Below are 21,812 nucleotides of genomic sequence, written 5' to 3'. Positions count from 1 at the left end.
TAGACCAAGTTCTGGCTGGATTCACCATCTCAGACTAAAATGTATTTGGACACTGAATAAACATCAGCAGTAGCCAAACAGTGGCAGCTGTGGGCCTTTGGTGAGGCCCAGTACTAGTGTTGGTCTGGAAAGTCCTGGGCTTCAAGTGCAACCCAGCATGGTGACAGCTGCAGTGGCTATAGGAGTGCCTGTGTCACCTCTCCCACAACTACAGGCAGCCCAGCACAGACAGATTCCATCTGAATCTGTCAGAAAGAGAGGTAACAGAGCAAGAGACTTTGCTTGGAAAGCCAGGGAATTCTCTCTTATCTTTTCCAAGTCCACAAAGGCTGTGTATCTAAGAGACTGCAAGAGTTGCAGCATACCTGGGCTCAGGCTGCCACCTAGTGCTGAAATGGCTACAGTCACCACAGGCTTAGGTAACTTAATACTGTATCCTCTGAATTCTTGGAAAACCATTTCAAGAAGATTGAGTACGAACAAGGCCAGACTGCAAAGACTGAAATAAATACATAACTCTTCAATGTCCAGATATTGAAGAATATCCACAAGCATTAAGAACATCCAGGAGACATGATATCACTAAATGAACTAAATAAGACACTAGAAACCAATCCTGAAGTGGCAGAGATATAGAACCTCTCAGAGGCAGAATTCAAAATAGCTATTTTGTGGAAGCTCAATGAACTGCAAGATAACACAGAGAAGGTATTCAGAATTCCATCAGAGATTTTACCATAGAAGCTGAAATCATTTTAAAACATCAAACAGATATCTTAGAGCTGAAAAATTCAATTGACAGAATGAAAAATGCATGTGTGTCAATAACAGAGTTGATCAAACAGAAGAAAGAATTAGTAAGCTCAAAGACATGATATGTCAAAACACACTACCAGAGGATGAAAAAGAATGAAATATGAGAAGGAAGTGAATTGCTCCTGCAAGACCCAGGAGACAGCTCAAATACTGTGAGTGCCCAAACTGTGAAAGTGAGAAAGGGGGATCATGCACCCCTGAACACACACCCTTCAGAGGAACCTGAAGGTCTAGATCACGGGAGAAGGATTTGACCTTGCCTGGAGCTGAGTAAATTTATAGAGCCAAGTGAAATACAGGGGTAGAGGAGAAGCAGGAAATTCCCTGTGGGCTCTCTGGGTCCCCAGGGAAGCTATGTCTGACTTGTCTCACAGGGTTCCTTGGGGAGGGCTGCCAGAGGAACTGGGAAAAGATCACAGTAGAAGGAAACCTCCAGCTGAACTTTGTAACAGTTCCAACTGAACCCAAAGTCTCCTGGCCAGAACTTGGGGGATGACGTGAATCTTGTGTGCAGACTCACAGGCAGGGAGCCCTGCTTTTCTCTCAGCCTGAAGGCTGGTAGTAGCCTGGAGCAAGTTCTCAGCCCATTACGCCTCACTGCCTGGAAACAAACTCAGTGCTGTTGGGGCATGGTGGGAGTGAGACTAGCCTTTTTGGTTGCGTGGGAGCTGGGTGAGGCCTCTAACTGCCAGCTTCCCCAACTTCCTTGATAACCTGCATGACAAAGCAGAGGCAGCCATAATCCTCCTGGGAAAATAATTCATTGACTGGGAATCACACCCCCATCTGCCATAGCAGCCACAGCAAGCTCCACCCAAGGAGAGTCTCACCTCAGACACACCTAACCCTGCCCCACTAGATGGTCCTTCCCTACCCGCCTTGGTAGCTGAAGACAAAGGGCATATTCTCTTGGGAGTACTAGGGCCCCACCTACCAGCTGATCCTCCATATCTCTTTAAAGTGTCACCTCGTGGCAGGAGGCCAACCAGCACAAAACTAGTGCATCGAACAACCACAACTAAAGATGCTCACAGAGTCCATTTAACTCTCCTGCCATCCCCACAGGAGCAGGTGCTGGTATACATAGATGAGAGACCTGAAGATAGTAAAGACAGTATACATCACAGGACTCTGGGAAGACAACTCCCAGGACCAACCTGGAGCCTGGTAGCTCTGCTAGGTGGCTAGACCCAGAAGAGAAATAACGATCACTACAGTTCAGCTCTCAGGAAGCCACATCCCCAGGAAAAAGAGGAGAGTACTACATAAAAGGAATACCACATGAGACAAAAAAAAAACCTGAACAGCAACCTTGAGTCCCAGATCTTCCCTCAGAAATAGCCTTAACCAAATGAGAAGAAATTTTTTTAAAAAAATCTGGAAATATAACAAAACAAGGTTAACACCCCCAAAAACATCACACTAGCTCACCAGCAATGGATCCGAACCAAGAAATCCCTGAATTGCCTGAAAACAATTTAAGAAAGTTGATTATTAAGCTAATCAACGAGGCACCAGAGAAAGGTGACGTCCAACTTAAAAAAATAAAAATAAAAAGATACAACAAGGCAACCTACTCATCTGAAAAAGGGCTAATATCCAGAATCTACAATGAACTCCAACAAATTTACAAGAAAAAAACAAACAACCCCATCAAAAAGTGGGTGAAGGACATGAACAGACACTTCTCAAAAGAAGACATTTATGCAGCCAAAAAACACATGAAAAAAATGCTCACCATCACTGGCCATCAGAGAAATGCAAATCAAAACCACAATGAGATACCATCTCACACCAGTTAGAATGGCAATCATTAAAAGTCCGGAAACAACAGGTGCTGGAGAGGATGTGGAGAAATAGGAACACTTTTACACTGTTGGTGGGACTGGAAACTAGTTCAACCCTTGTGGAAGTCAGTGTGGCGATTCCTCAGGGATCTAGAACTAGAAATACCATTTGACCCAGCCATCCCATTACTGGGTATATACCCAAAGGACTATAAATCATGCTGCTATAAAGACACATGCACACGTATGTTTATTGCAGCATTATTCACAATACCAAAGACTTGGAACCAACCCAAATGTCCAACAATGATAGACTGGATTAAGAAAATGTGGCACATATACACCATGGAATACTATGCAGCCATAAAAAAGGATGAGTTCGTGTCCTTTGTAGGGACATGGATGAAATTGGAAATCATCATTCTCAGTAAACTATCGCAAGAACAAAAAACCAAACACCGCATATTCTCACTCATAGGTAGGAATTGAACAATGAGAACACATGGACACAGGAAGGGGAACATCACACTTCGGGGACTGTTGTGGGGTGGGGGGAGGGGGGAGGGATAGCATTGGGAGATATACCTAATGCTAGATGATGAGTTGGTGGGTGCAGCGCACCAGCATGGCACATGTATACATATGTAACTTACCTGCATGTTGCGCACATGTACCATAGAGCCTAAAGTATAATAATAATAATAATAATAAAAGAAAAAAAAAGAAAAATAAATAAATAAATAAAAATAAAAATAAAAAAAAAATCTGGAAATATAACAAAACAAGGTTAACACCCCCAAAAACATCACACTAGCTCACCAGCAATGGATCCGAACCAAGAAATCCCTGAATTGCCTGAAAACAATTTAAGAAAGTTGATTATTAAGCTAATCAACGAGGCACCAGAGAAAGGTGACGTCCAACTTAAAAAAATAAAAATAAAAAGATACAACAAGGCCAGGTGTGGTAGCTTATAACTGTAATCCCAACATTTTGGGAGGCCGAGGTGGGCAGATCACCTGAGGTCAGGAGTTCGAGACCAGCCTGGCCAACATGGTGAAACCCTGTCTCTACTAAAAATGCCAAAAAAAAAAAATTGCCAGGCATGGTCGTGGGTGCCTGTAGTCCCAGCTACTCAGGAGGCTGAGGCAAGAGAATTGCTTGAATCGGGGAACAGAGGTTGCAATGAGCCAAGATCATGTCACTGCACTCTGGCCTGGGTGACAGAGTGAGACTGTGTCAAAAAAAAAAAAAAAAAGACACAACAGAGAAATCTTCAGTGAAATAGATAGCATAAATAAAAATAATGACAACTTCAGGAAATAAAGGACACACTTAGGGAAATGCAAAATGTACTAGAAAGTGTCAGCAATAAAATAGAACAAGCAGAAGAAGGAACTTCGGAGCTCAAAGACAAGGTTTTGCTTTAATTCAATCCAACAAGGACAAAGAAGAAAAATTTTTAAATAAACAAAGCTTCCAAGAAGTTTGGGATTATCTTAAACAACCCAACCTAAGAATAATTGGAGTTCCTCAGGAAGAAGAGAAATCTAAAAGTCTGGAAAACATACTTGGGGGAATATTCAAGTAAAACATCCCTGGCATTGCTAGAGACCTAGACATCCAAATACAAGAAGCTCAAAGAACACCTGGGAAATTCATCTCAAAAAGATCATTGCCTAGGCAAATTGTCATCAGGTTATCTGAGATCAAGACAAAGGTAAGAACCTTAAGAGTTGTGAGGCAAAAGTACAAGGTAACCTATAAAGGAAAACAGATTAACAGAAAATTTCTGAGCAGAAACCCTACGAGCTAGAAGGAATTGGGGCCCTATCTTCAGCCTCATTAAACAAAACAATTATAAGCCAAGAATTTTGTATCCAGCAAAACTAAGATTCATAATTGAAGAAAAGACACAGTGTTTTTTAGACAAACAAATGCTGAGAGAATTTGCCAATACCAAGACAGCACTACAAGAACTACTAAGGGGAGATTGAAATCTTGAAACAATCCTGGAAACACATCAAAACAAAACCACTTTAAAGCATAAATCTCACAGAACCCATAAAATTAAAATACAATTTTAAAAAGGTATACAGGCAACAAATAATACAATGAATGGAATAGTATCTCACATCTCAATACTAACATTGAATATAAATGGCCTCAATGTTCCACTTCAAAGATACAGAATTGAAGAATGTATAAGAATTCACCAAGAAAGTATCAGCTGCCTTCAGGAGACTCACCTAACACATAAGGACTCACATAAACTTAAGGTAAAGGCATGGAAAAAGATGTTCTGTGCAAATAGACACCAAAAGCAAGCAGGTATAGCTATTCTTATAACAGAGAAAACAAACTTTAAATCAAGAGTAGTTTAAAAAGACATACAGGGACATTATATAATAATAAAAGGCCCTGACCAACAGGGAAATACCACAATTCTAAATATATATTCACCTAACACTGGAGCTTCCATATTTACAAAACAATTACTACCAGACCTTAAAAATGAGATAGACAGCAAGATGATAATAGTGGGGGATTTCAAAAGTCCACCAACAGCACTACACAGGTCATCAAGACAGAGGTCAGCAGAGTGGGGAGCCAAGATGGCCAAATAGGAACAGCTCCAGTCTACAGCTCCCAGCGTGAGTGACGCAGAAGACGGGTGATTTCTGTATTTCCATCTGAGGTACTGGGTTCATCTCACTAGGGAGTGCCAGACAGTGGGTGCAGGACAGTGGGTGCAGCGCACCCGGCTCAAGCCGAAGCAGGGCGAGGCATTGCCTCACTTGGGAAGTGCAAGGGGTCAGGGAGTTCCCTTTCCTAGTCAAAGAAAGGGGTGACAGATGGCACCTGGAAAATCAGGTCACTTCCACCCTAATACTGTGCTTTTCCAATGGGCTTAAAAAACGGCACACCAGGAGATTATATCCCGCACCTGGCTTGAAGGGTCCTATGCCCATGGAGGCTTGCTGATTGCTAGCACAGCAGTCTGAGATCAAACTGCAAGACGGCAGCAAGGCTGGGGGAGGGGCGCCTGCCATTGCCCAGGCTTGATTAGGTGAACAAAGCAGCCTGGAAGCTCGAACAGGGTGGAGCCCACCACAGATCAAGGAGGCCTGCCTGTCTCTCTAGGCTTCACCTCTAGGGACAGGGCACAGACAAACAAAAAGACAGCAGTAACCTCTGCAGACTTAAATGTCCCAGTCTGACAGCTTTGAAGAGAGCAGTGGTTCTTCCAGCACGCAGCTGGAGATCTGAGGACTGGCAGACTGCCTCAAGTGGGTCCCTGATCCCCGAGCAGCCTAACTGGGAGTCACCCCCCACTAGGGGCAGACTGAGATCTCACATGGCCGGGTACACCTCTGAGACAAAACTTCCAGAGGAACGATCAGGCACCAACATTTGCGGATCACCAATATCCTCTGTTCTACATCCACTGCTGTTCTGCAGCCACCGCTGCTGATACCCAGGCAAACAGGGTCTGCAGTGGACCTCTAGCAAACTCCAACAGATCTGCAGCTGAGGGTCCTGTCTGTTACAAAGAAAACTAACAAACAGAAAGGACATCCACACCAAAAACCCATCTGTACATCACCATCATCAAAGACCAAAAGTAGATAAAACCACAAAGATGGGGAAAAAACAGAGCAGAAAAACTGGAAACTCTAAAAATTAGAGTGCCTCTCCTCCTCCAAAGGAATGCAGCTCCTCACCAGCAATGGAAGAAAGCTGGACGGAGAATAACTTTGATGAGTTGAAAGAAGAAGACTTCAGACAATCAAACTATTCCGAACTACAGGAGGTAATTCAAACTAATGGCAAAGAAGTTAAAAACTTTGAAAAATAATTAGACAAATAGATACCTAGAATAACCAATGCAAAGAAGTCCTTAAAGGAGCTGATGGAGCTGAAAGCCAAGGCTCGAGAACTACGTGAAGAATACAGAAGCCTCAGGAGCCGATGCGATCAACTGGAAGAAAGGGTATCAGCGATGGAAGACGAAATGAATGAAATGAAGCGAGAAGGGAAGTTTAGAGAAAAAAGAATAAAAAGAAATGAACAAAGCCTCCAAGAAATATGGGACTAGGTGAAAAGACCAAATCTACATCTGATTGGTGTACCTGAAAGTGATGGGAAGAATGGAACCAAGTTGGAAAACACTCTGCAGGATATTATCCAGGAGAACTTCCCCAATCTAGCAAGGCAGGTCAACATTCAGATTCAGGAAATACAGAGAATGCCACAAAGATACTCCTCGAGAAGAGCAACTCCAAGACACATAATTATCAGATTCACCAAAGTTGAAAGTGCAGAAGGAAAAAACTGAAAGCTGAGAATACTGCCAGCAAAGTTGTCTTTAACTTGAGAATATCCAGCAAAGTGATCCTTAAAACATGAAGTACAGATAGACTTTCACAGAGAAAAGCTGATGAAATTCATCACCAGACCTGTCTTTCAAGTAATACTGCGTTCTTCAATCTGAAAGGAAATGACACAAAAAGGCAAGAAATCATCTGGAGATCTAAAACTCACTGATAAATGTAGACACACAGACAAATTTGGAATATTATAGTACTATACTTGTATATAAACCACTTATATCTTTACTGTGAAGACTAAAAGACAAAGCTACCAAAAATAATAACAGGCTAGGCATGGTAGTTCATGTCTATAATCCCAGCATTTTGGGAAACCAAGATGGGTCAATCACCTGAGGTCAGGAGTTCAAGACCAGCCCAGGCAACATGGAGAAACCCCCTGTCTACCAAAAATACAAAAAAATAGCTTAGCATGGTGGTGCATTCCTATGGTTCTAGCTACTCAGCAGGCTGAGGTAAAAGGATCACTTGAGCCTGGGGGGCAGAGGTTGCAGTGAACCAAGATTATGTCACTGTACTCCAACTAGGGTGATAGAGTGAGATCCTATCTCAATAATAATAATAATAATAATAATAATAATAATAATACAAGCAATTTTAAGAGACAGACAATATAAAAAGATATATAGAAACAACAAAAAGTCATAAGGGGGGATGGAGTTAAAGTGTAGCATTTTTTCAGTTTTCTCTTTTTTTCTCCATCATTGTCAGAGTTAAGTTGTCTTTAGTTTAAAACAATTTGTTAGAATAGTCTTGCAAGTCTCCTTGTATCCACGAAGCAAAAGCCTGTAACAAATATACAAAAAATATAAAGCAAGGAATTAAGATACACTACCAGAAAAAATCACTTATACACAAAGAAGGACAGAAATAAGGAAAAAAAAGGACTTAGAAAACAAGCAGGAAGCAAATAACACAATGAAAGTTGTAAGTCCTTATCTATCTATAATAATATTGGCAGTAAATGGAATAAATGATCTAATCAAAAGACCTAGAGTGGCTGAATGAATCAAAAAATAAGATCCAAAGTAGATTCTGTGTACAAGAAACTAATTTTACTGATAAAGACATACAACAGACCTAAAATTAAGGAATGGAAAAAAGATATTCTATGCAAATGGAAACAAAAAAAGAGCAGGAATAACTATACTTATATCAGATAAAGTACATGTCAAGCCAAAAACTGTAAAAAGAAACAAAGAAGGTCATTATATAATGATAAAAGGGTCAATTCAGCAGAGGATATAATAATTATAAATATATATGTACCCAGCACCAGTGCACAGAGATATATTTAAAAATATTAGTACAACTAAAGAGAGAGGTAGATCCCAAAGCGATAACAAGTGTGGACTATAACACCCCACTTTCAACATGGTAAAGATCATCTAGACAAAAAAATTAACAAAGAAATGTCAGACTTAATCTACACCATAAACTTGGAGGACCTCTTACACACTTACAAAACATTTCATCCAAAAGCAGCAGAATACACATTCTTCTCCTCAGCACATGGAACATTCTCCAAGACAGACCATATGTTAGGCCACAGAATAAATCTCAACAAATTTTTAAAATATTAAAATTACATCAAGTATCTTTTCAAACTACAATGGAATAAAACAATAGAAATAAATAACCAGAATTTTAAAACTATACAAATACATGAATATTAAACAACATGTTCCTGAATGACCAACGGGTCAAGGAAGAAATTAAGAAGGAAATTTTTTAAGTTTCTTGAAACAAATGAAAATGAAAGCACAACATACCAAAACCTACAGGACACAGCAAAAGCAATACTAAAGGGAAAGATTGCAGCAATAAATGCCTAAGTCAAAAAAGCATAAAAACTTCAAATAAACAACCTAAAAATGCACCTTAAAGAAGTAGAAAATCAAGAACAAATCAAACCTTGAATTAGTAGAAGGAAAGAAATAATAAAAATCAGAGCAGAAATAAAATTGAAACTGAAAGACAATGCAAAAGATCAATTAAACAAAAAGCTGGCTTTTTGAAAACATGACAAAAATCTACAAACCTTCAGCTAGACTAAGAGAAGACTCAAATAAATAAAATGACAGATGAAAAATTAGACCGGGGTGTGGGGGGCAAGGGGAGGGAGAGCATTAGGACAAATAGCTAATGCATGTGGAACTTAAAACCTAGATGATGGGTTGACAGGTGCAGCAAACCACCATGACACACATATACCTATGTAACAAACCTACACATTCTGCAGTTGTATCCTGGAACTTAAAATAACATTAAAAAAAAAGAAAAAGAAAAATGAGACATTACAAGTAATAACACAGAAAATAAAAAAAATCATTACAGATGATTATGAGCAGTGCCAATAAATTTAAAAACCTAGAAGAAATGGGTAAATTCCTAGACACATACAACCTACCAAGATTGAACCATAAAGAAATAGAAAACCTGAACGGACCAATAATAGGTAATGAGATAGCAATGGTAATAAAATATCTCCCATCAATGAAAAGCCCATGATCTTGTGGCTGCACTGCTGAATTCTACCAAAAATTTAAGGAAGAACTAATACAAATCCTACTCAAACCATTCCAGAAAATCAAATAGGAGGGAATGCTTCCAAACTCATTCTGGAAGGCCAGCCTTATTCAGATACCATAACCAAAGACACCCCAAAAAAGAAAATTATAGGCCAATATTACCAATAAATATACATGCAAAAATCCTCAACAAAATACTAGCAAACTGAATCCAACAGCAAATTTCAAAGATCATTCACATGATCAAGTAGGATTAATCTTAGGGATGCAATGATGGTTCAACATACACAAATCAATAAATGTGATATATCACATAAATAGAATAAAGTACCAAAACCATATGGGCATTTCAATAGATGCCAAAAAAACATTCAATGAAATTTAACATCGCTTCATGAAAAAAACTCTCAACAAAATGGATATAGAAGGAGCATATCTCAAAAGAATAAAGGTCATATATGACAAACACAGCTAGCATCACATTAAATGGGAAAAAACCTGAAAGCCTTTTGTCTATGACCTGGAACAAGACAAAATGACTGCTTTTACCACACACAAAAAAATTAGTTTCATGGGGTACATGTGTGGGCTTTTTACATAAATACACTGCATAATGCTGGGGTTTGGGCTTCTACTGAACCCATCACCCAAATAGCTAACATAGTACTCGATAGGTAGTTTTTCAATCATTCCTCTCTTCCTCCCTCTTTTTGGAAATCCTAGTATCTATTATTTACAGCTTTATGCCCATATGCACCCATTTTTTGCCTCCCATTTATAAGTGAGAACATGCAGCATTTCATTATCTGTTTCTGCATTCATTCACATAGGATAATAGCCTTCAGCAGCATCCATGATGCTGAAAAGGGCACGATTTTATTCTTTTTTGTGGCTGTGTAGTATTCCATGGTGCTTTCATCACTTTTTTTTTTTTTTTTGAGACGGAGTCTCGCTCTGTCGCCCAGGCTGGATGCAGTGCAGTGGCACGAACTCGGCTCACTGCAAGCTCCGCCTCCCGGGTTCACGCCATTCTCCTGCCTCAGCCTCCCAAGTAGCTGGGACTACAGGCACCTGCCACCATGCCCGGCTAATTTTTCTTTTTTTTTTTTTTTTTTTTTTTTTTTTTGGAGAGATGGGGTTTCACTGTGTTAGCCAGCTTTCACCACTTTTATTCAACATAGTACTGGAAATTCTAACAAGAGCAATTAGGTAAGAGAAAGAAACAGCACCCAAATTGGGAAGGAAGAAGTTAAATTATCTTTATTTGCAGATAATATGATTTTATATTTAGAAAAAACCTAAAGACCCCACCAAAAACGAACCGGAACTAAGAAACTGATTTTATTTATAAAATCAACATACAAAAATCAGTAGCACAAATGCCAACTGTGAAATATGCAAAAAAGAAATCAAGAAAGCAATCCTTTTTACAATGACTACAAAATATAAAATACCTAGAAATAAACTAAACCAAAGAAATGAAAGATGTCTTCAATAAAAATTATAAAACATTGATAAAAAATAAAGACAACACAAAAATAGAAAAATATCCATGTTCATGAGTTGGACTAATTAATATTGTTAAAATGTCCATACTACTCCAAGTTATCTACATATACATAAACACAATCTCTGTCAAAATACCAAAGACATTCTTTATGGAAACAGAAAATAAACAGTCCTAAAATTCATATGGAGCTACAAAAGGATCAGAATGGCCAAAGCAATCCTGAAGAAAAAGAACTAAGCTGGGGCATCAAATTACCTGACTTCAAATTATACTATAAACCTATGGGGCCGGGCGTGGTGGCTCACACCTGTAATCCCAGCACTTTGAGAGGCCGAGGCGGGCGGATCACGAGGTCAGGAGATCGAGACCATCCTGGCTAACATGGTGAAACCCTATCTCTACTAAAAATACAAAAAAAATTAGCCGGGCGTGGTAGTGGGCACCTGTGGTCCCAGCTACTCAGGAGGCTGAGGCAGGAGAATGGCGTGAACCCAGGAGGAGGAGCTTTCAGTGAGCCAAGATTGTGCCACTGCACTCCAGCTGAGCAAGACTCTGTCTCAAAAAAAAAAAAAAAAAAAAAACAAAAAACTTATGGTAACCAAAACAGCATGGTACTGGCATATGAATAGACACCACAAAACAGAGAACTCATAAATAAATCTATGCATTTATAGTCAACTTATTTTCAACAAAGGAGCCAAGAACACACACTATAGAAAGGACAGTCTCTGTAACAAATGTTGTTGGGAAAACTGGGTATCCATACACAGAAGAATGAAACTAGACACATCTATCTCTCACCATATACAACACTCAAATCAAAATGGATTAAAGACATAAATCTAAGACCTGAAATTGTGAAGCTACTAGAATAAAACTTTGGGAAAAAGCTTCAGGACACTGGTCTGAGCAACGATTTCTTGAGTAAGACTTCAAAGCACAGGCAACCAAAGGAAAAATGGGCAAGTGAAATCACATCAGCTAAAAAGCTTCTGCACAGCAAAGGAAACAATCATAAAATGAAGAGACAACCTAGGTAACAAGAGAAAATATTTGCAAAGTATTCAACTGACAGGGGATTAATAATAAAAATATGTAAGAAATTCCAACAACCCAATAGTAAAAAATCAAATAATCTGATTTAAAAATGGGCAAAAGAGCTGAGTAGACATTTCTCAAACTAAGACGTACAATTGGACAACAGATATATAAAAAGTATTCTAAATCGCTAATCATCAGGTAATTGTTTATCAAAATAGCAATGAGATATCATCTTACCCCAGTTAAAATGGCTATTATCAAAAAGACAGAAAATAAAAACTGTTGGTAAGGAAGTGAAGAAAGGGGTATCCTTGTACATTGCTGGTGGGGATATAAATTAGCATAGCCATTATGAAAAACAGTGTGGTAGTTCCTCAAAATCCTAAAACTACAAATTCCATAAGATCCAGCAATCTCACTATTGGGTATATATCCAAAAGAAAGGAAATCAGCGTATCAACGAGCTATCTGCACTCACATATTTATTTGCAGCACTGATCACAATAGACAAGATATGGAATCAACTTAACTGTCCATCAATAAATAAATGGATTAAAAATGTGATATATATATAATAAAACATTATTCCACCATAGATTAAGATTAACCTAACACCTATTTAAATTTTCAGATGTTAGCCAATATATTGTTTTTATTGTACACCCATTTGGTTTGTTGTCCTAAAACATGTAACTGAAAACATCTTACTTGATATAGCAATCTAATATTGTTGATTATTTTCAGAATTACAGGATACTGTGAAAAACTGTAACTCACAAAAAAACACACAAAAAAACACACAAAAATTAAAAATGACTTCACTGTATGCAAAATAGATAAGGTTTGTTAAGTATTGTAATCACATTCAAAAATAACTCTCTAAGCTTAAAATAAGCCAATACTTCTTCAAAGCAAGGTCTCCAAATCTAAAATATGCCTACAAAATGCTTTGGAGAAACACTTAATATATGTATTCACGAGTGTGTATGCATATACAGAGAATTATATCTGTGAGTTATGTGATTGGATAGAGGTGTGTATTTGGAATTAAGAATCTATGGATAGGAATTTCTGGAACTGTACATAATTCATAATTTTATATATGTGCATGTGCTTGGAGATATATATATATGTACATATATACATATATGTACATATATACACATACATATATACATATATGTACATATATACACATACATATACATATATACATATATATATACACATACATACACATTTGCATATGGTCGTAAAGGATTCATGTCTCCATAAATGTATACACATGGTATTTCTATGTTAATTTGTATGTTTGCAAAGAATGTGAGAAATGTCTGAAAGATGGAAAACAGATGGAGCAAGAGAGCTGAGGGGAGGGGCTAGAGAGCTTGAAGGATCCAGTGAGCAGAGACAGGAAGAGAGAAAAGGCCACCTACAGGTTCCACTGTTGTGAATTGTGGAAAGGGAAGGAGGAGCCCAGGAGGGGCCCCAGGAAAAGAAAGGCAGACCTGCTCTGTGTTTAGAATGGAAGACATCACTACTAAGAGGAAACTAACACTGTAGTCTTGTGCAGAAAAAGGGCAGAGACTACAGCCACTGCAGCAGGGACTGGTGGCAGCCCAACGTGGCTGAGGGGCGGCCGCCACCAGCAGGGAGGTAGACGGCCAGCGAGCGAAGCGCTGGGGACACCGCTGCAGTGCTCTTTGCCTTTCTCGCCGCGCTCCTACACACGCTCCTCATCTATGGATCCTACCCTCCCCGCTCCTGCAAGCACTCACTCAGCCAGTCACCTGTTGACCCTCCTTCGCCACAGGCTCACAGCAGAGGCAGCAGCGAGGTGTCCAATTTGGGCACGTGAGGCCCGTGATCCGCGGCGGTGGACGCCAGGCAGGGCAAGGCCATTAGTGGGCGCCAGAATGGAGAGGGGGATGGGAAGGAATACAGCAGGAGACATGGGGTAGAGGTGGGCGCCAGGAAAGGGTGGGGTGGGGCAGTGCGGTGGACAACAGGGAAAGGGGGTAGGAATAGGAGCCAGACAAGGATTTGAAGGTGATCGCCAGGAAGCAAGGGAGGTAGGTACCAGGGAAGTGGTTAGGATAGGCAGTGGGGGTTATGGACAGCAGCAGGGGCACTCAGGGCAGGAGGGTAGTGGGGGCTGGTCAAGGCCGCTTTGCAAGGGGATTGGGAGTGGACGCCAGTGGCAGCAAGGGGTTCCGGGAGGGCAGTGGGCTCTGAGCTAGGAGGAGGTGGCCCAGGCACTTCTGCAGAGTTCCTAACCCCAGACAGCTCTACTGCACCACTCCAGCCCTTCCCCACAGCCCAAAGGAACTTAAGAGGCAGAGCACTGCAGGCATGCAGCCAGGATTTCCAGCATTGCTTCCAGGCTCCTAGGGGAAACTTAGGCACTAGCGCAGAGTACATCCAGACATGGCTATACGGAAAAGTTTGCCTTGTGGCACACTGGATATGTCTGTCTATCCTCTCTCCTCCCCCAGCAGGCATGAAGACCCCCAACGCACAGGAAGCCGAAGGGCAACAAACCAGGGCAACTGCAGGACGGGCCACTGGGTCTGCAAACATGACAAAGAAAAAAGTCTCCCAAAAGAAGCAGAGAGGCAGACCTTCATCCCAGCCCCGCAGGAACATCGTGGGCTGCAGAATTTCTCATGGATGGAAGGAAGGAGATGAGCCCATCACCCAGTGGAAAGGAACCGTTCTGGATCAGGTGCCTATAAATCCCTCTCTTTATCTGGTGAAATATGATGGAATTGACTGTGTCTATGGACTGGAACTTCACAGAGATGAAAGGGTTTTGTCTCTTAAAACTCTTTCTGACAGGGTGGCATCATCTCACATTAGTGATGCCAACCTTGCAAATACCATAATTGGCAAAGCAGTGGAACACATGTTTGAGGGAGAGCATGGTTCTAAGGATGAATGGAGGGGGATGGTCTTAGCTCAAGCACCTATCATGAAAGCCTGGTTTTATATTACCTATGAGAAAGATCCTGTCTTGTACATGTACCAGCTTCTAGATGATTATAAGGAAGGTGACCTCCGCATCATGCCAGAATCCAGTGAGTCTCCTCCAACAGAGAGGGAGCCAGGAGGAGTTGTTGATGGCCTAATAGGTAAGCATGTGGAATACACCAAAGAAGATGGCTCCAAAAGGATCGGCATGGTCATTCACCAAGTGGAAGCCAAACCCTCTGTGTATTTCATCAAGTTTGATGATGATTTCCATATCTATGTCTATGATTTGGTGAAAAAGTCCTAATTGTTAGGGTAAAATTTGGCACATGTGTGGAAACAAATGTATAATTTGTAGACATGCAAAAAATGTTGCCTTTCAGTGTATTGAAAGCTTATGGGATCCCTGATAACTCAACATCTTTGCCAGCATTAACTGTTGTTTTGCTCTAAAAATTACAAATTTGTGTATACATGACATGCTGTGTGTAAGCCCTTTGTCTTGTTGAAAAGTTCGGGTGTGTTTGGTAGATGGGGCATGAAAGGAATGAACAGCTGTCAATTTCAGTTGTGAATAAAGTTCAGCTAGAATCATAACCAGTCATTTAAAAATGGCATTGGATTTAGCTGGTCTGGTCTGGAGTGGGCAGGGGAAGGAACAAGAGATTGACTCTCTTGGGGAGAGAGGAGGAGGTGACTGCTTAGGAAGAGGTGGAAAAGGGCCAGAAAGGGAGGGGCTCCTTGGGGAAGGGGATGACCTATGAGAAGGAAACATCCAACTGGGAAGGGAGTGAAGACTAACAGAGGGAGAGTGAGATCTTGGGGCTTAGAGGAAAATAGAATAAACTGAGTAGAGAGGAACACAAAGAAGCTTAGAAGAGGGTCCAGAGTAAGGTGGAGAAGGATCAACCTGACAGGGATCTGGGGAGAGGCTAAAGGATACACAAAGGAAGAGGCTATGTGGGTTAGGGTGTTGGAAGGAATAGAAGAGGGCCACTGAGGAAGGAGGAATTCAAAGAAGAAAGACCGACAGAGGGTGTGAGAATACAGGAAAAGAGTTGTGGGGTATGGGGCCCATGAGAGATCAGAAGTCCCAGGAAAATGTTGGACTTCTGGCAGTGTCCACATTGCTCTTCCTGGCTCTATGCACAAAGGAAGTGGCAACTGTCAAAGATGCCGGATGCATTGGAGGTTCCCTAGAAGAGCATTTTGACAGGAATGACTCAGTCAAGTTAATCAGGAGCCAAGTTTATGCCCATAAGGCTTTTCCTGTTTCAGGGAGTTAATGACACACCTGCCCAGCAGAAACCCAACGCTCAGCCTAAACACGCTAACATGGTGCCCCACATGTGCTGGGCTGTGGGCTGCCTCCTCACATTTGTCCTGTGCTAGATAAACAAACTTGGTAGAGTATGGGTTAGTGGGGCTCTCAGAACTTAAGAGATGTGCCATCCTGCATTTGGAAAGTCCTTTATCCAGAAAAAATGAAATCTTACTGAACTCAGCTACAGCAGTCTTATCACTCTTATTCCTTCTGCTGGAATGTTTGTTTTCTATCTAGAGACAAGGGGCATCAGAGGACTGAGCCTAGTGTTTCTCTCTAGGTTATGGGGAGTACTTGCCTGTCCATGCTTCTTTCAGCAGCTGCCTGAAACCATAGGTGGCTCCGACCAACGATCCACTAAAAGAGACCTGCTGTCCCAAGAAGCCAGATTCTGGTTAGACCTTCCCCACAAAGCTGGTGTCTGCAGACCCCTCACAGGCACCTGTTAACCAGTCTTATCTACCCCAGCTCACAGAGACTTGTGATGGAATTCTGGTCAGCTCTTTGTTTCCAGGTGAGGGAGATGCCATGGGGCAGTTGGGCTGGGAGTTGTGACTTGGTATAACTAACTCATTCAGCTGCATAATGTCACAAAAAAGGGTCAAGGTTGGTGGGGAGAGGGAGCAGCAACCCACAAAAAGTCCCTCAGAACTATGGTGTCTGATGCAAAGATAGATCTGTGTCTTTTTCTTCCTCCCTTCCTTGCCTTTCCCCAGTCTTTCTCCTATAGCCCATCTGAAAACCCGCCCACTAGTTTCTGCAACTTCACCCTTCACTAAATTATACCTCTGACCCCAAGAAAGAGTGCTGGTGACGCCCTGCTGCCCAGGTTACCCTACCTCCATGCATAGTGGGAGATGCAAGGAGCTGCCAGGAGTCCGAAGAAGGTGGTAAATAGAGTTTATTCTCTCCACCCAACATGACCTGAGGCCGACTGCCTCAAGAATTACACAAGGCAAGCCTACTTCACCATAGCAGGGATTAGTTTTCTTGTATACATCACACAATTCAGTCCAACAAATACCAGCTGGCTGCCCAGGGACCAATCTCAGACAGCTGCCAGGTTTTGTTTCATCTTTGTGTTTTCATTATTTTCTATTTTTAATTAGGTACTTTAGACATTTGATAGATTTCACACAATGAAAATTTATGTCTCTGGCATCTCCTGAAATTGAAACAGAACGACAACAACAACAACAAAAAAAACGTGAGGATTAGGGCCCTCATTCCAGAAAGGATACATGCAGCTGGGCCTTAGGTAGGTCTCAGTCCAGTTTAGACTCCGAATACCCTCTCCAGTTGGCCACACCCCCAGCTGGCCTGCTTCACTCTAATAAAACGCACAGTCGTTCCCTGGAAGTGTTGCACTTGTAACTGGGGCTACAACCCTGGAAAAACTGCCCCTTTGACTTGCTTTGATCCCATTTGCTTTTTAATTTACTTGTTTTATCTTTACCCCACAAATACTTACTTCAGGTGGGCTCTCTGCCAGGCACTCTTCTAGACACAGATACTGATGATGTAATAATGAACAAAAAAAGCAAACTAAAATTCTTATCCTCATGGAGCTTTCATTTTAGTGTGGGGGACAGACAGTAACCAAAATAAATAAGCAATTATAATGTGTTTTCATAGTGTCTAGTGTTAAATAGAAAAACATAAAGCAAGAAATTGGGATAGAAAATTTCAGGAGGGAGGCTGAAACTAGATAGATAAGGTGTCCAGGGAAGGCCTCACTGAGAACTTGGCTTTTGAATCTCCCCTGAAGGCAATGGGAGAACTGACCCTGTAGCTGTCTGGGGAAGGAGCATTCCAGATGGAGGGACAGCACGTGCTGAGGCCCCAAGACAGGTTTAGGCCTGGCATGTTTGAGGAGCAAGGAGGATGTTATCATGTCTGGAGCTGAGTGAGCAAGGCAGAGAAAAGCAAAAGGTGGTTTCAGAGAGGTAACAGGGATGAGGGAGAGGCAGACAGCTTATAGCCCTGTAGGTTTCAAAATGCAATTTGGCTTTTACACTGTATGTGATGGAAAGCCATCCATGTATTAATAGTGGAGGGGAGACAAGGTTTGTCTTAGTTTTACAGGATCACTCTGACAACCTGGAGAATAGTTTTTATTCGTATATGATGAATAAAGGGAGAATAATTAGTAGGCTATTCCAATTATGTAAGTAACAGATAATGGTGGATTTCACCATCCTGGTGGTAGTAGACGTGGTGAAAATTAGTTGGATCTGGCTGTTTTCAGGTACACCCTGCATGTTTTCCTATTTGATAACGCTGTGCAGTGGAAGATAAATATGTGTCAAGGACTATACCACGTTTTCTGGTCTTCTTTTGAAGACTTCTTAAGAGAAAACAATTCCCAGTGAAAACCATAGATGACAGATTTGGGCTCTACACTCAGTGCCTAGATTGGGTATAGAATACTAATGAAGTGATCTCTAGAAAATGAGAAACTGACCCAGAAATTCACTGATGAATGGTTGTTATCAGCCTCTCCGCTCTGGATAACTCTCATAGCCATTATATCAGAAATCACTGATATGTTATTTTGGCAATGGGCCAACAGGTACCCCAAAGTGAGTTTGTCACTGATTTAAAACCGTTAGTGAAAAATTTAATGTACGGCTGTTCAAAAGTTCTTAATATTCAGACAGGGCTTAAACCTGTATTCTGTTTGGATAAAGGACAGATGTTTATACTTCAGTAGGTTTGTTCAAAATTCATTACGTATATCACGTCCCATTTCCCGTTCCCCAAGCCCATGTGATATTATTGGTCCTGAGGATACATGAGTTAAAATGTAAGAGAGTTTCATATTAATGATCAGTGATGGGATCACACTCACACAATTAATCAGCCTTGGTATGTGCACTCATCACAGTTAAAGAGATATGGTCGGAACCCTCCAATTCTTTTCCTTAGGTCACTACTGGACATAGATGGAAGTTGACACTGTAGAATTCAAAAGTTTTTTCTTTCCTCTCAGAGATTACAGTACATACCCTAATAACTCATTTCCTATATTTATTTTTGGTAAGTAATGATTGGTTCAAGCATATCTGTAACATTTTTGCTTTCTCTTTCAGATTGAAATTGTACCACATCTCAAGATAACTTTACAGTTATGTTACAGTTAATGGTTCAGAGGACTAAGAATGAAAAATCTTCTTTACTCTTTGCAAGTTTGTAACCATTTGAGAGAACAGCACCATAATGACACAATTGGAAGTCAAAATATCCTCTTTGTATTTAATAAAAGCTGAACTGGAGGACATGGTTAGATAGGGGGCTTCAAGGACTTCCTAATATTTCACCCAAACACAAGCACAACTGGATAACTATGGACATCTCTGGTACGGCCACAAAGCTTATCCTGTGTTTGAGAATGAATTAGAGTGCCTATTCTGTCCAAAAGAAATAGACCCAAGAGATAAATCAAACGGTTTTTCACATGTCCAACTCCTCTCACACTCACCAATTAGGAAAGTCTTTGAGAGATATGCAGCCAGGGGAATTAGGGTGCTATTTGGCAAATGCTATACACAGTACTTCATAGAAACAAAATGGAATTTTTTAATTTTATGCAGTTAATATGTTGTACAATATACCTGAGAATAATTTGCAATGTATTGTAGTTAGAGGTTAGATATTTTCAGTGTGGCTTTAATGTCCTTTTAAAAATCAATTTTGGAGGCATCTGAGATAAACTATGAGCTGCTAAGCTCGCTTGTTTAAGTAAGTAATAGGGGCCCCACAAAGTGAGAGCATGATTCCACTGACTCCCCTAAAATCTTCTTGCCTCTGTCTTGAAGGAAGTAAACTATACCACCGATTGACCACAGGAGTGGCTAAGTAAAACCACTAGTTTAAAAGACACTAAACAGTGGGCATATGAAAACTCTTTCACTAAAAATCACTAAACTTTAAAATGTTGAATAAAATATGACAGACCTCCTTTTAAATGTATAGCTGAGCTTTAAATAGTGTGAGGGAAGTCCACAGGGACCAACAATTAAGAGAGAACTGCAAACAACAGTAGTAAGCACATAACCTGATGCTTTGGCAACATGGAAGGAGAGGGGTGCTGTCTCAGTAACTAAAGGATTTTAAAAAAGAAGATAAGGCCTTAAGTTCGATAAATTTCACTGTTGGAAACTAAAATCTTCTCACCTGCCCTTCAACTCTCCATATAATAGCCCAAACTATCTTTTAAAAATGTAAACCAGATTATGCCACCCTCCTGCTTAGAATGCTCCAAAGGCTTCTTATTGCGGATGATATACAAAACAATCTTCATGCCTTATTCTGCATGCACTAGATCATGCATTCTCAAACAGGATGATATTGCCCCCAAAAGGGGGAAATATGATTGTTGGTGTGAGAGGTGGAAAGATACGAAGTTTTACAATGATTTGTGTCCTCCAAAGCTCAACTGTATTTGACAAAATCTTACACTTTAGAACTTAATTACTCTTGTTTTCTTAGATATCACAGAAGCATTGCCATTGAGCTCATGGAAGATACATGAAATGTATGCAAGACAAGCACTACAAAATCACAGCAAATAGATGACTTTGATTGTAGGACTTTTCAATCTACTGCTCATTCTTGAAGTCATATGTCAAGAAGTGGCCTTTGTGTACCTACTGGCTGCCACTGACTGACTATGTTTGATCCTCAGTGTCTTGTGTGTGACTTGGGCTTTGAGAATTAAATAAAAATAGTTAATACTTAACTTTACAGAAGTTATTTAAACCATCATTATTTATGTCAGGTACTAAAAAGAAAAAATGATAATGTATGAATATCTAGCTGCTAGTTACAACTGATTTTGTCATATGAAGGAAAAGTAAAAAGTTAAATTCACAAAAATAACTTTGAAGAAATTAATTTAATGTTTTCCATTGTTTCACCTTTGCTAGAAAAATGTTGTGAATAATTTTTTAAATGTGATTACATTACTATCATGTATTTACATAAATTGCCACTTTGCATACATAATTTGACTCATTATAATTTATGTAAGTAAATAAATTCCATTAAAAGTCACTTAGCAAATACAGTTATACAGTTAAGTTAGATATTGCTAGCTTTCTAATTTTTAATTTAACTACTACCTTCAAATTTTATTGATACTTAATCCTGCATACAGGTTGATTATGTATAAAATACAGATATACATGCATTTATTGACTAGATCATACAGTACATCACTGGTATTCAAATTTCATGAGGGGACAATCAGGAAAAAGAAAAAAATCCTTATAAGTCATCTAGTGGGGAGGGGATAATAATGAAATAAGAATGAAGAAGCAGTGCTCTATCTAATCTCACTCTTTTCTGATTCAAATATGGTCTCTGTTTTCACTATATATTACAGCCATACTAACATTTTTCTATTCTCAAAGGCAAGAAGCTTGCTTCCACTTCAAAGTC

General features: G+C 40.2%; 2 protein-coding genes across 7 annotated transcripts in view; one reads left to right on the top strand and one right to left on the bottom strand.

Moving 5' to 3' along the window:
- The window catches only part of FAAH2 (fatty acid amide hydrolase 2), a 287,721-nt gene that overhangs the window by 254,362 nt on the left and 11,547 nt on the right, over positions 1-21,812 (bottom strand). The window lies entirely within an intron of this gene.
- LOC129024406 (spindlin-2-like) lies at positions 13,874-15,466 on the top strand. Of its 4 annotated transcripts, XM_054471448.2 has the most exons (3): positions 13,874-13,968; positions 14,575-14,801; positions 15,105-15,466. In XM_054471448.2, the coding sequence occupies exons 2-3, from the start codon at positions 14,577-14,579 to the stop codon at positions 15,351-15,353; spliced, it is 474 nt and encodes a 157-aa protein (XP_054327423.1). In that variant the 5' UTR covers positions 13,874-13,968; positions 14,575-14,576; the 3' UTR covers positions 15,354-15,466. The 4 variants fall into 4 exon arrangements, with proteins under 4 accessions (XP_054327423.1, XP_054327422.1, XP_063516737.1 ...); XM_054471447.2 differs by having other exon boundaries at positions 14,575-15,466; XM_063660667.1 differs by having other exon boundaries at positions 13,878-13,963; positions 14,575-15,466.

This window comes from Pongo pygmaeus, chromosome X (genome assembly GCF_028885625.2).
Source record: "Pongo pygmaeus isolate AG05252 chromosome X, NHGRI_mPonPyg2-v2.0_pri, whole genome shotgun sequence".
Lineage (NCBI taxonomy): Eukaryota > Metazoa > Chordata > Mammalia > Primates > Hominidae > Pongo > Pongo pygmaeus.
Note: the sequence above shows the minus strand (reverse complement) of the source record. Positions and strands in the feature narration are given on the sequence as shown.

What these genes read in the sequence shown, in the direction of transcription:
- LOC129024406 (XM_054471447.2), top strand. Translation starts at nt 14,577, where the DNA reads ATGAAGACCCCCAACGCACAGGAAGCCGAAGGGCAACAAACCAGGGCA.